Source organism: Ipomoea nil, unplaced genomic scaffold, assembly GCF_001879475.1.
Source record: "Ipomoea nil cultivar Tokyo-kokei standard unplaced genomic scaffold, Asagao_1.1 scaffold2845, whole genome shotgun sequence".
Taxonomy (NCBI): domain Eukaryota; kingdom Viridiplantae; phylum Streptophyta; class Magnoliopsida; order Solanales; family Convolvulaceae; genus Ipomoea; species Ipomoea nil.
In genome coordinates this window covers 8,023,810-8,038,172 of record NW_017619273.1, presented here as the reverse complement: position 1 = coordinate 8,038,172, position 14,363 = coordinate 8,023,810, and the positions used below count along the sequence as shown (strand labels likewise).

The following is a 14,363-nucleotide window of genomic DNA, read 5'->3' as shown; positions in this document are numbered from 1 at the left end:
GATCAAGTTCAAAGAAGTCCAAAGGTCTCAGCAGTGCAGCTACGACGTTCAACGCCATCACCACTGTCCTCTCGTCCTCTAACCCGAAGCTTCAAGCGATCTGCTCAACTCTCAATGGAACCTGGATTAGTCTATACTCTGAAATCAAGCTCTCCGTCTCCACCGCATGCTGATCTTGAGACTAATCACGGCGCTGGTCTCTCTGCTGATGAAGCCTGAATATGTGATGTGACCTGATCCAAAAATGATATCTCTTTCTCTCTCCCTAAGAAGGAGATAAATAATGAAAAAGGGATGTTTTTGCTACTGGTTTTGTCTATCTCTATTTTCTCTCTGCCTCTCTCTCCTACAAAATGAAAAATCCCAACGTATATAAAAAGATCAAAAGTTTCGTAGCCAAAAAGAAACACAAAAAAATATATGAATAAAAATAGAAAAAAAAGAATTAAAAAAATATATATATATTATGGCTACAAAAGGGATAAAGAAGAAAAAAATTAAGAGGAGAAGTGTCAGTACAAGAAGAAATAAGAGAACAAGTGTCAGAAGAAAGAAGAAGAGATATACCAGTGGAAGTTGCAGTAGAAGTTGCTACTGAGAGTAGACTGCAAATCACAGAGGATTTATCCAGTGTATTGCCGGTACACCATTTCGAGTCTACCATGCCTACCATGGACCCTGTTCTAGAAAATGAAGAATTATTTGCAGACAATTACACGAGAACAGAAGTCCTAGAAGAACAAGTTGGTGATCTCAATCAAGAAGCCGAATCACCTGAAGAAGAAGGGATGCAACTTATTGATACAGTTGTTCTCACTGATCCGAATAGAAGTCCATTCGGATCCCCTCAAAACTTTGTGCAGATGAATGATCAAGATGATGGCATATTTTCATCCTTATTCGCCAAAGTAGCCGAATCCAGTGATGTTGTTTGTCAAACAATTGGAGAAAAGTTGGTTGAACAAAATCAAAAGATGGATCAACAACACACGGATACACGAGTCAATCTGAAGGAATTAATGGAGCATCAAAACATTTTGAAAACCCAGATTGACAAAGCAGAAAGAATTTTGAAAGGAGAATTGACAAAAGGCTTACTTGAAGTGATTCAGCTCATGAAGAAGGAACGTGAAGCAGCTGAAAAGATTAACAATGAACGTCACTTGAGACAAATCAAAGCGATTCAAGACCAAGAAAGCCGAATCAACAAACTTGAAGCTAAACTCGCAGTTACAACAAACAAGCTTGACAACGTGCAAACCGTTTCCATTGAAACACACAACAGTGTTGAAACTGTGAAGGCAAATAAAGACCGAAATTTTAAGACCCTTGCGTTTTTGGTTGATAACGCCAAAAGGGGGGAAGAAATTCTCAGTCACTTGGCTTTGCAACAACAAGAATTTATTCTTGGAAGCCAACAATAGCCAGTAGTGTCTACTCAAGGTAGAGGCCGAAGCCGCGGACAATCCTCACAAGGACCATCTCAGATTGGTTTTGCTCAGTTCGCGAATCCTAGTCTTGGTACGAGTACATCGAAGGTTGCTGAACAGCGTGGCTGGTTTGAATGCTCTAAGGGTACCGCCACTCAGACAACAATATGGACTAAGGAAAATCTACCAAGCATGATCAAGAAATGGCCTGCAGCCGATCAAGCCCAATGGATCTCGGAAAAGAATAAAGAAGTAGAAGGCAAAAGGAAAAGAACCGAGATGTGGTATGAACTAAGAGATTTCACCGGAAATATGGGCATGAATCTTGGAGTAGAAAGAAGCTTCGAAGAATGTGTCTTATGGTGGGAAAACGGAGTTCTTCCGGGCAACAATATCAAAGAAGCTTATGGACACTATATGGCCGGACAGCTTACAAAGAAATTTCAGAATGCAAAGTTCAAAGATGATTTCTTCAAGCTTAGAGAACATGTCAAGGAAATTTTGAAGAAAGACTCTGGTGTGAAGAAACCCAGAAGGTAATCTGAAAATTCTCTTGAGCTGATATTTTCTCTATTTTCGAACCTCTGTTGCGTTTTTCTCCATAAATTCGAAATATATCAATAATAACTTCCCATGGTCTATTTTGAGTCTTTAATTTTATTTGTTTAATGTAATTAGACTTTCGTGAATTAAAAGACAAGAAATATGTCAAACGCACGACAAAATTAAAAATTGATGATGATCAAAATAAAAATAATTCAAGATGCGTTTAGGACCTTGTCTAAAAATTTAATTCACAAGTTTCTTTTGATTGTGTCTAGAAACCCATCTGTTAAACTCATCTTGGCTTTGTCAAATAAAATTGAGCAAAAAGATTATTTTTCAAAGACTTAAAGCCAATGACTGAGTATAGGTTTTGGCATTATCAAAAGGGGGGAAATTGTTAGGAATAAAGTGTAATGGTTTTGATATGCCAAATTTGTATTAGTAGATCCCCCAATTTTATTTCATAGGTCTAGTAGAGTCTTAGACCATGATCGGGAAATTATTTAATTATGAAAAGAGAAAAACAGAGGAAGATGGATGAAAATAGAAGAAGAAGATATAAAGCCGAAAATCAAGAATTTGTCTGGAGAAAATGACAAATTGAAGAAGAAGATGAATGATACAATAATTCACGTCAATGCTACTCAAAGAAGATATCCCAGAAGAATTTTCGTGAAGAAAATTAATGTTGGAAGAATGCATGAAATTGACTTGGAGATCAAGCATCTATGGAAAGAAAGGAGTACATCAAATATGATTGGAGATTTGATCAAAAGATGTACGGACGAAGTGGATGATGCTTGATATATTATGCGAAATGGCTCAAGTTTGAAACTCACCATCAACAATTTTACCTCGCCAAATTAAATTAATCTGATGGAGTTGGGCGCCGGTTATAAGTGGAAATTGGGAAGCAATTTCACTTGGGTGGCAATTGAGATGCAATTGCACTTGGGAGCCGATTTCATAGCAATTGAAATTGGGAGCTAGTTCGAAGCAAATTGAAATTGGGAGCTAGTTCGAAGCAAATTGAAATTGGGAGCAAGTTTCACATGAGAAATTGAAATCAATTGAAATTGGGAGCAGTTTCACATGAGAAATTGAAATTGGGAGGCAAGTTTCACATGAGAATCAATTCAAGATGGGAGGCAAGTTTCACATGAGAATCAATTCAAGATGGGAGCCAATGTAGAATTGAAATTGGGAGCCAATTGAGGTTGTAGTATGGGATGCAATTAGCCAATTGAGGTTGTAGTACGGGATGCAATTTCAAGTTAGGGACCGATTCAAAGAAGACATGGAGATCAAATTGAATTGAGATGAAATTCAATACCAGGAGAAGTCTGGGAGCCAATTTCGAAGTCAAAGTCAATAATTCAAATTGGGAAGCAATTGAAAGCACCAGGAGCAGATTGGGAGCCAATTGCAAGTCAAAGTCAATTGGGAGCCAATAACAATGGAGAAATTCAAATTGGGTGCCAATTACAAGCCAATTGAAATTGGGTGTCAATTACAAAGGAGAAATTCAAATTGGGTGGAAGTTCAAAGCCAGTTTGAAGTCTGAGAACACCCAGACGTGAGAATGAAGAAGATGAAGATGAACTTACAGTGAAAATATTCTCACAAGGAAAAATACAAGTTTAACTAGTATGGGATTAAATTGATGAATATTTTTAAATCCCAAAGATACAAAGACCACTTCAGAGCTAATCAGAGAAGCCATTCTACACCCAGATATTCCCACTCAACGTAAAACCCGAGGAAATATCAGATGAAGTTTGAGAACCCATTTACATGGAGATGAAGCTCTAACAACGGCTAGCTTATCCTTTCTGACATCTTTGCAGAAGATAAGATAAGATCTCTGACAAAAAGATACAAGATTTCAAAAATGAGAGCGTCTCTTTCCAACGGACAGATTCTCATTACCAGCTATAAAATGATGAAGATATGAAGACTTGAAGATGGGAAACTCACGAACAAGAGAGCAGAAAATTCGAAACTCATCAAGAGATCGAATAGAGCAATTAAGCTTGAAAAGAGCATAGAGCAAAAATCTCATTTGGTACAGAGCATACCAAAAATCTTCAAGTGAGAAGTGAGAAAAGAAAAAGAACTCAGAGAGCTTCAAAAGAGAAATATTCTGAGAGTTCTTAAACAGAGCAAAAATATCAAGTGCTTTACTTGATATATTCACAGAGAGAAAACACTCAGAGCTATCAAGAGAAATCATTCCAGAGTGTTTATCTTCATCAAAGAGACCTGCGCATCATTGAAGATCATCTACAGAGTCTCAGAAGTTGGAAGCAAGACAACACTTGTTTTGGAGCAAAACAAGAGAAGGGAGGAAAGTAGCACGGAGCTGTGAAATCCTGGATTGTCACACGGAGCTGTGAGATCCGAAGCAGCAGTGTCGGAGGCACTGGGCGTGATTGGTGTGGGCTTGGTGATCAAAGCACCAGATCACGAGATACGTTTCTACCGGAGTGTGGAAGACGGGGGGAAAGTAACGCGGAGTCATGAAATCCTGGGATAGTAGCGCGGCGACGTGAAACCCGAAGCAGCAGTGTGGTGTCACTGGGCGTGATTAGTGCGGGCTTTGTGATCAAAGCACTAGATCACGGAAATTCATTGTATCTCGGAACCAAGAAGTGGTAGATATAGTGAATTGCTCTTGGAGATAAGAGCAAGTGGAGTAGGAGGATTACACCACCTCGCGAACCACTATAATTGTCTTGTGTTCTTTACTGCTTTCTTTACTTACCGCTCTTTACATATTCGCTCTACACGAGATATACTGCTCACACAATCTCACACACACTTTATGTTTATTTATTTCCGCTGTGCACCATACTCTAACAATCTAGTTAAGAGTTTTGGTTTATCTCTGGCTTAGCAACTGTTGTGCTATGCGAAAAAGTTTGAAAATCTATTCACCCCCCCCCCCCCCTCTAGACTTTCACCTTACCTCTTTTGGGACCAACAAAGGATACTATTAGTGGCAACAAAAAGCAAAGAACAATGCAAACACCAAATGTTTGAGACGTAAAACAGATCCAAATGTGCAAGTATTCACGTTGTGTTACCGAGGAATGGATATTCTTCATGTTGAATTCGTGCATCAGTGGTGTACGGCATTGTGCAAATACGTTACAACTGGATGAACCAGTATGTGCATCATCGGTGACTGTATTCAAGCAATGTTAATTGTCAATAAAAATAACTCATAGTCCGTTAAATAGTTTATGACACGTTATGGTGATGTGCACCAACTCAGAAATAGATAATGCATCACGATAGGGAGTCGTTGGTGCGACGGTAATAAACTAACTTAACATTGTAGTTTTATTAAAATGCATGTTTGCATGACACCCCAAAGTCGAAATGATGTGGAACATCATAGGAACCGAATGTGCAAGACAGCACACAAAACCAGATACAATGTCCAAGTACCTAACCTAAACTGTGCATTAGGGGAATGTTAACAAAAAAGGGAAACAAAATAAAACAATACCAAACCCATATAGTCATTTCAAGAATAGTTGAATTGATGTGCAACATCAAAGGAAGCATATGTGCAATCTAGCACAAAATTCCAGAAACCATGTGCAACGACACAAAACTACACTATGTAATTGGGGAGTGGTTACATAAAAGGGGAAACAGAATAAAACAATACCAAATCCATCTCATTATGTAAAGAACTAACGTAGCGACGAGATTACACAGGGCATTGAGAAATTGACAAACTCTATGTAAAAAACGGAGAAGATAAAATTGTTCCACAAAATTGAAAACAAATCCAAGAAACAAAACAAAACAAATCCATTATTGAAAACTAACAGGAAATGCGGAATAAGAACAAGTCAGTGGAGAAGTAAAAAACATAGCAATGTGTTTAAGCTTAAATAAAATTCAAAGAGCAATACGACCCCCTTCCTCATATGTCAGCGTTGCGCATCGGGCAGGTATGACTATTATGGCCATACTTTTCACAAGTTTGGCATTGTCGTTGACGACGTCCAGACTTTTCAACAGCTATTTCCGTTGTACTTTTGTAACGTTTGCCACCACCCTTGTTATTAGATATAGGAGGAGGACGAATATCAACTTGACCATCGGGCGAAGCACCGCAAAACGAATCAAATAGTTGCTTCTTAGAAGCAGAAGAGCGATCGCTGGGACCATTCCCAGCCAATAAAACAGAGTTGAAATCTTTCAAAACTGCAGTCAACTTCATAACATGATCAACACTCCGTGAAGCCATGGTCATGCACGAAAAGAATTCTGCACAAGCTTCACCAATAGCGATATCTACATCCGAAGAGCCCCCACGTTGAACCCGCAACAACTGCTGCACACAAGCACCCCTAGTCCAAAATGAAACCACATACCGAGAAGGGATAGAAACAACCCTACGGTCCTTGAAAACTCAGAAAATATGACGATAAAGTAATCCAACCCGTGTAAACATGTTACACGTGCACTCGACAACAATACTAACAGAGTCAAAACTCACGGTGTGCACCAGCTCATCACCATCTTGAACCTCATACTGGGTTACCATCCCTTCAACATTCGAACGCACAGAACGACACGAAAATGATCCCGCAATAACCTCGGCTTGAACATCATAAAAAACATTGACTGTATACACTGCCGCCGCATGCTTCTCAATCAACAACAGAGTCTGGCATAAAGGAAAATGGCCCTCACATTCGGCATTCAGTTTGGCCTGCGCCACACGTTGAGCATCAATAGCCCCTTCAAAATTGTTGAACAACTCAGAAAAACTAGCATGTTGGTTTGTGCAACTACCAAACACACTATTCGCAGCTTTGGACCTAGATGTCGTGCGAAGCAGACCACCCATGAAAAGATCATTAAAAAACGCAGTGATCCAATACGATCTCATATCATACATAAGACGAAACCACCGGTGATCACCAAGGCTATACTTTTCCATTACGTCCTGCCAACCCCGCTCAAACTCCTCCACGGACAACGTCTCACTCCAAACAACATCATTCAAAGCACGCCGAAACTCCTTGTCTTTAGATAGAACATTACCAACATTCTCACCAACCTTTGACATTATATGCCACATACAAAACCTGCGTCACGTAGTATCAAACACCCGTGGGACTGCAACCCGCATTGAAGCATCTTGATCAGTGATAGTGCAACTAGGCACACAACCCAATGCACTTTTAAATTGCTGAAGAAGCCACACATAAGAGTCCACATCTTCATGAGAAATCAAACCAATTGCAAATGTGACGCCTCTCTTGTGATTATCAACACTAGTAAATGGAACCAATACCATACCGTACCTCGAAGACAGAACAGCAAACCAAAAAAAAGAATAGAACCATGGGTGTTAGCACACTGCATGCACGAATAAATAAGACCAAACTGCACATACTAGAAATTTAAAAATAAACCAACTACAAGGAATTTTTTTTACAAACACGTGGCTTACCTATTAGTACCATAAGTCGCATCAAACGACACCACATCCCAAAAAGCTGTAAAATTTTCCTTTGAAATAGGGTCATCCCAAAACACCATCCGTAACTGATCCTGAGAATCCACATCATATTTAAAGAAATAGTCTGGGCAATCGTCTACCTTCTTAACATATTTTTTCACAATAATATGAGCATAAGAAGTCCCAATATAGGACATTAAATCACGCTTCAAATTTTTAAAGTCAACCCATGTCACACCAACATTAGAATAGGAACTAGCAAACTCCCTAGCCAAGCGAAACGACCTATTAGGCCCAACGTTGGCCCTAGCACACTTAAGCACAAAAATTTGGTGTTGAACATCCATGGAACGATTAACCCGCAGGAAAGGCTTAGCCACATCCGAGCACAAACAATGATTATGACGGTGCTCAATGAAAGGAACCACAAAAACCCCATCATCAACCATCTTTAACAACAACCTCGCTTTGCAACCAACCCTATTCGAAACACGCCGACGCTTCAGAGCCACAGCTGGTTGATCCAACGCACCATTCACAACAACGGGTCCCTGCCCCCTGCTTGAATCCCTCACGCGAACAAACCAACAAGTCTTTTACAACAACACCCTCCCTATTCTTACGCACCAAACTACAACGTACGTCAAAACCAACAAGAGACGCATACTGATGATAAAAATCAATACCGTGAGCGAGAGAAGGAAAAGCCTGCCCCTCAAAATGTAACACTCCCGATTTTTACCACATTTTTAAAACTTAAATTCAAAGGAAAACATCTAATCATCAAGACATAAAGCAAGCGGAAGTTATACAAAATCGGTAAGTGTTATGCCACACCTATCTCAAACATAGGTGCATAGGCGGGAAAACTATCAAGTCAACAAAACATAAAGTGTCTAGGCACACAGGCCGCTAAACTAGGCTCACAAGCCAACAAAAGATAACGTCTAAACATGGTAGCTAATCGATCTAGCGATCCACATCTAGTGTTCTCAGCATCTACTCAAAACCTGTAGAATCAAGGGATAACACCCGGTCAGCGAATATTGCTGGTAACCCATCAATACGCGTAAAATAACATATATAGATAGATATAATCAAAACCATTTGGAACAGGAATACAATATATATCCTTTTAAAACCAAAGAGAAAAGTCAACATCAAAGACTCATCAATCACTCTCAATAGAAACGAGGATCATCATCCTCACCATAACCACAAGACCACAAACATGAGAAATAACACAACTCAGGATGCATTCTACTGATCACAAAGTAGAATACATCAAGACATGCTCATAAGCAAGGAATTTACATTCACATGGTGAGAAGTACATGCCACAGTGACAACTACATGTCACAAGTTTCATTGTTCCAACCTTATGCCCTGTTCCAACCTTATGGCTACCCCCGACCTTATTTCAGTTCCAAGCATTACCTCCAAGTAACCCCTGTACTTTTGAGTCCAACCTTATGGCTCCGGGGACCGTCGTCCCCCCACCTACAACCACCCACATTTCCACCTACATCTCAGTACATGAGGGTACCGTTAATTTCATTCACACAACCACCTACATGTGAGCAAAACTCAAGTAACAACCACCCACATTCAATCATAGTCACACAAGGTCATCATCATTACCAAGAAGACTAAGGCTCAACAATAGCCTCAATCAGGTATCAACAAAGGGTACAATGATTTGCATACGTTCATATCATGGGAATCAATCAAGAGATCACAATAAAGACATGAGACCATACTCAACAACAAAGGATTACAATCCAACACCAAATGATTGACAACACAAGTTGGAAATCTCATTACGAAGGAACGAACCACAGACACTAGCATATCAACATCAAACTAGCATGCTCATCAAACCGGTAAACCAAAAGTAATTCCAAAGAACATTCAAGACTCATAATAGTCCAACGAATCACAAAGTTGGACCCTTAGCACGATTCAAGACACCAAATCCTACATGGATTCCTAACATACCGTTCTAGACATACGAAACATCAAGAAGACTCACAAATAGCCCATTAAAACAACAACGGGAGATCAAAACATCAATACCGAGACGAAAGAATCACGGGGAACAAATCCCCGACATCAAACCACAACGTTCCCCACGATTCCGCCCTCGGGTACACACCCACAAGGCCACCGGTTCCCCGCGGGTGGGGCGGCGGGTAGGCCTCTGCCCACCGTTCCGCCCGCGGGTACGTCCCTGTAGACCAAATTATCCCTTCGGGGATTTTCAACAATAAGGCCAAGTTCAAGTCCAAAACACCCAAAATCTCACCCACAACAACAATATGACTTGAACCCAAGAAATAGCCAAGCAATGGCATTCAAGAACCCTAAGAACAAGCTCTAAACATGTATCACCACAACACAATGCATCAAAGCTCACAAATCAACACAAGAATCACAAGTAGAAGCCAAGAATAATCATATAAGTAAGAAAATAGGTTTTGTAAAGCATGGGTTACCTTTGTAGCCTAACAACTTCCTCTTTTCACCCTCAAAAGCCTTTCCTAGAGCTCCTCTTCCACACCAACTTCTTACACATAACAAAACACAACAAAGATCCTAACTTTAGAAAAAGACACCTAAAAGGATATTAGAAACACCAAAAAGCCAAGGATCTTACCCTCCCCTATGCTCAAGATGAAGAAAGTAGGAATCTTGGGAGAAAATCTTGCAAGACTTGGATGCTCAAATTCTAGCTTGGAGAAAAAGCTAAATCATTTTAGAGAGAGGGTTGCTAGGTTAGATTGAATCACAAACCTTAGGTAGAAAGACATTCCTACCCTTACTAATGTTGGAAAGACAAGGGAACAAGGGCACAACTCAAGAAGCACAAGATACAACCCTTTGACTTAAGTGACTAGTCAAAATCTAGTCCTTCGACTATTAAATTTCAAGATTTTTAGGAATAGATTAGCAAAGAGACTTGTATTAATTCTCCAATTAATCCTTGATTAGTGTTTTGGATTTACGGGGTGTCACATCCTCTTCCCCTAACAAGAAGCTTCGTCCCTGAAGCTTGGGTACGACGAGTTCAATCAAACGAGTGGCAACGAATCAATAATGTGACAAAAGGAAGCAAAAATACCAATAAACAAGACTTCAAGGATCCAAGAGGTGTGAGATTTTCAAGAATCAAGTAAATGCAAGGTTTCAAAATACGGGGGAAAATTTCTCGAGCACAAAGCTACTAAAAGATCAACTACCCAACACCCGGCTTAAGACTACACACCAAGAAAGGTAACGCGAGGTACCTGAGGTAAACAGATCCGGATAACGCTCCCTCATGGTGGACTCTAGCTCCCAGGTTGCCTCTTCTACTCCATGATGCGACCACACACCTTTACCATCTTTACCGACTTCCTGCGGGTCTCTCTCGTTTTGAAATCCAAAATCCGGAGCGGTCTCTCCTTATAAGACATAGTCCCATCAAGAGGTACCCGCAGGTTTGGAGAATTTGGTTAACCCGGTGATGTTGGGACTGCAGTATTTACATGATACCATAGAGAAAATCAAGCATATCCAAGGGAGAATGAAAATGGCACAGGATCGGCAAAAGTCCTATGCGGATTTAGGAAGGAAACAGGCAGAGTTCGCTATTGGGGACAAGGTATGGTTGGAGGTTTCTCCCACCCGGGGAGTAATGAGGTTCGGGAAGAAAGGCAAGCTAAGTCCCCGGTTTATTGGTCCCTATGAGATTCTCGAGAGGATAGGGAACCTAGCTTACCGTCTGGCGCTGCCAATGGAGTTGGAGAGGGTGCATAATGTTTTCCATGTGTCCTAGTTGAAGAAATATGTACACGACCCTTCTCATGTGATTTCTTCAGAAGTGGTACCTCTTGACGGCACTTTGTCTTATGAGGAGAGACCGCTCCGGATTTTGGATTTCAAAGCGAGAGAGACCCGCAGGAAGTCGGTAAAGATGGTAAAGGTGTGTGGTCGCGTCATGGAGTAGAAGAGGCAACCTGGGGGCTAGAGTCCACCATGAGGGAGCCACCAAAAAGCCAAGGATCTTACCCTCCCCTATGCTCAAGATGAAGAAAGTAGGAATCTTGGGAGAAAATCTTGCAAGACTTGGATACTCAAATTCTAGCTTGGAGAAGAAGCGAAATCATTTTAGAGAGAGGCTAGAGTTTTTGTGTTTTAGGTTGAAGGGTGAATGAACTGAAAGAGTCTTGCTAGGTTAGCTTGAATCACAAACCTTAGGTAGAAAGACATTCCTACCCTTACTAATGTTGGAAAGACAAGGGAACAAGGGCACAACTCAAGAAGCACAAGGTACAACCCTTTGACTTAAGTGACTAGTCAAAATCTAGTCCTTCGACTATTAAATTTCAGGATTTTTAGGAATAGATTAGCAAAGAGACTTGGATTAATTCTCCAATTAATCCTTGATTAGTGTTTGGATTTACGAGGTGTCACACAAAAGGCCTAACCGCCTCGTCACACGAAGGCGTCCAGTACTTAGTTCCATCGGGAGACACGTCCATAACACAACCTTGTAGCGATTCCGAGCGTACTGCACAAACATCAAACAGAAATACAGACATAAACAAAAAAACAGACACTTAAAACCACCATGCACAACATACAAAAAAAAAATAAATAACAGACTGATTGCACATATCAAATGACAACACATTCACTTTACGAAGTAACCACCCCCCCCCCCCCCCCCCCCCCGCTCCCCAAACAGAAACCTTCAAAAAAAATATACAATGCAAAGAACACGTAGTAGGAAATGCACAAAACTACAATTAGAATAACCTAACAGTACACAAAAAACAGCACATACAACCCATGTTGTCCAACCAACAAGGAAACACGCATAAATTAGCAATACAATTTATAAACGAAAAACATATGCCAATGGAACTTAAGATAAAAAATCAGAATTACAACTACGAAATAATATATATCGTATAAGACATAAATGACAACTACTAACGGGAACAAAAAACCAAATCCCTACGACAAGCACTAATCCAAGAACCAAGAACCACGATTAAAATAGACAAATTAAAACTACATAAACAACGCCAATACACAACACCTACAACGCATGTCTTACACATGAGCACATACTTATACACAAACTAAGTACCAACTGATGCTCAATAAATATATACTAGAAAAAAATGAAAACACCAACCTGGAGAATCCATAAGCCTTTGCACAGAGAATGCCGTAAAAATGAATAAGGATGACTGCAAACTTTGGAACGATACAAACAAAAACCACAGAAAACTAAAAAGTATATAAAGAGGAACGCTACATAAGAATATAAACAAACAATATCTTAATTTACCATATTTACTACACCAAAAAACGAGCAAATCATCCGAAAAACAAACCAAAAAAATAGGAAAAAAAATACAAAGACTATAAAGCCCTTAAAACAATCACGCGTCAAAAATAAAAAAAATACCATAAAAAATAGCCGAAAAAACATGAACCATAGATCAAACCGCAATCAAAGGCCAGATTCTGTCCACAGACCTCATGTGGGAACATGACCTCATATGATCCTCTCTCTCTCTCTCTATATATATATATATATATATATATATATATATATATATATATATATATATATATATATATATATATATATATATATATATATATGTATTCATACAGTTGCATAACCTATGTTCAATATCAAAAGTATATTTATGTAGCTTTATGTTTTGGAGTGCCGTTTACTTAGCAATTATCGCTACTTTTTTAAAATATGTTTTCAGGTATTGAGTAGAGACCTTCTCGAGAGCGCGTTAGCAGGATGCTTAGTCTTACTCCTTTTCCCTTAGTTAGCATTTATGTCCTCATGATAGACTGATGTTTTAGACCTTGGGCTTGTATGATCTGGATACTAGTAGTACCTTTGCATATTATTTTTATGCTTTGTGGTGTAGACTTTTGTCTTAGCACTTAGGGTTAATATGACCTAAGTGTGGCATAACACCCTAGTTCAGTTTGATTTTGCTTCCGTAGTACAATATAGGTTAACCTATTGTATGTACAGACTTCTCCGTCACTCAGGTATTTTGAAATAGGTCATTATGGTCGGTGCGAATTAATTGTACATTAATTTCGTGACCATTGATATTATTTCGATAATAAGTATGACCATTTCAAACGTTATTATCCAATTATTAAATTAGATTTATGTTGGTTTAATGTGTCGTTTAGTGGGCTATTAACTCCTCTCTTCCTTATAAAAACATGGACGTTGGCAGAATGGTTTTACAAGCTAGTTTTGAAATTCTCAAAATTTCTTTTGTTTTCTCTCAACTCTCAAATACAAATGAGAACAATTCTGCTAACATCATCCGTAAATTTCGTACAAAGTGCTCAAATTATGTTCTAGTTCGCTGGACTTTGGGTTTGAGTGCTCAAACGCCAATGTCGTAATCCGTTTTATCCTGGGGGACTGACACCACAATGCTCCTAGCACCCTCGAGAGGTGGCGAATCGATTTTAAGGAGAGTGTGTACACACGACTCAGATTTACTTTATTCTTGTGTTGGGTTAAAACCTCATGTTAGAAACTCTTTTCTTTCGTTTTACATTATATATATATATATATATATATATATATATATATATATATATATATATATATATATATATATTGCGTATCGATTTATTCATCAATACCAACAATTTTAAAACCAATTTATTCTTTTTGGTGAATTAAGTCGATGGCTCCCAATATTGTTGAAAGTGGTAGCATTAATATTGCTCGTAGGGCACATTCGTATGTTCGGAGCGGCAATGTAGTTGCACATTCCGAAACCCCGGTGAACTTTGGTTCGGAGACCGGTGGTGGCATCAAAGGGTGTATCCCTACAATGAAGGTG

General features: G+C 39.4%; 2 protein-coding genes across 2 annotated transcripts in view; both read right to left on the bottom strand.

Annotated features, from left to right (window-relative positions):
- LOC109160352 (zerumbone synthase-like) overlaps positions 1-14,363 on the bottom strand; it is a 148,318-nt gene that overhangs the window by 95,026 nt on the left and 38,929 nt on the right. The gene's annotated exons all lie outside the window — the stretch shown is intronic.
- LOC109159924 (protein FAR1-RELATED SEQUENCE 5-like) lies at positions 5,917-7,071 on the bottom strand. Its single transcript, XM_019308035.1, has 2 exons — positions 6,481-7,071; positions 5,917-6,399 (listed from the first exon to the last, which is right to left on the bottom strand). Exons 1-2 carry the CDS (start codon positions 7,069-7,071, stop codon positions 5,917-5,919), a joined length of 1,074 nt encoding a protein of 357 aa, XP_019163580.1.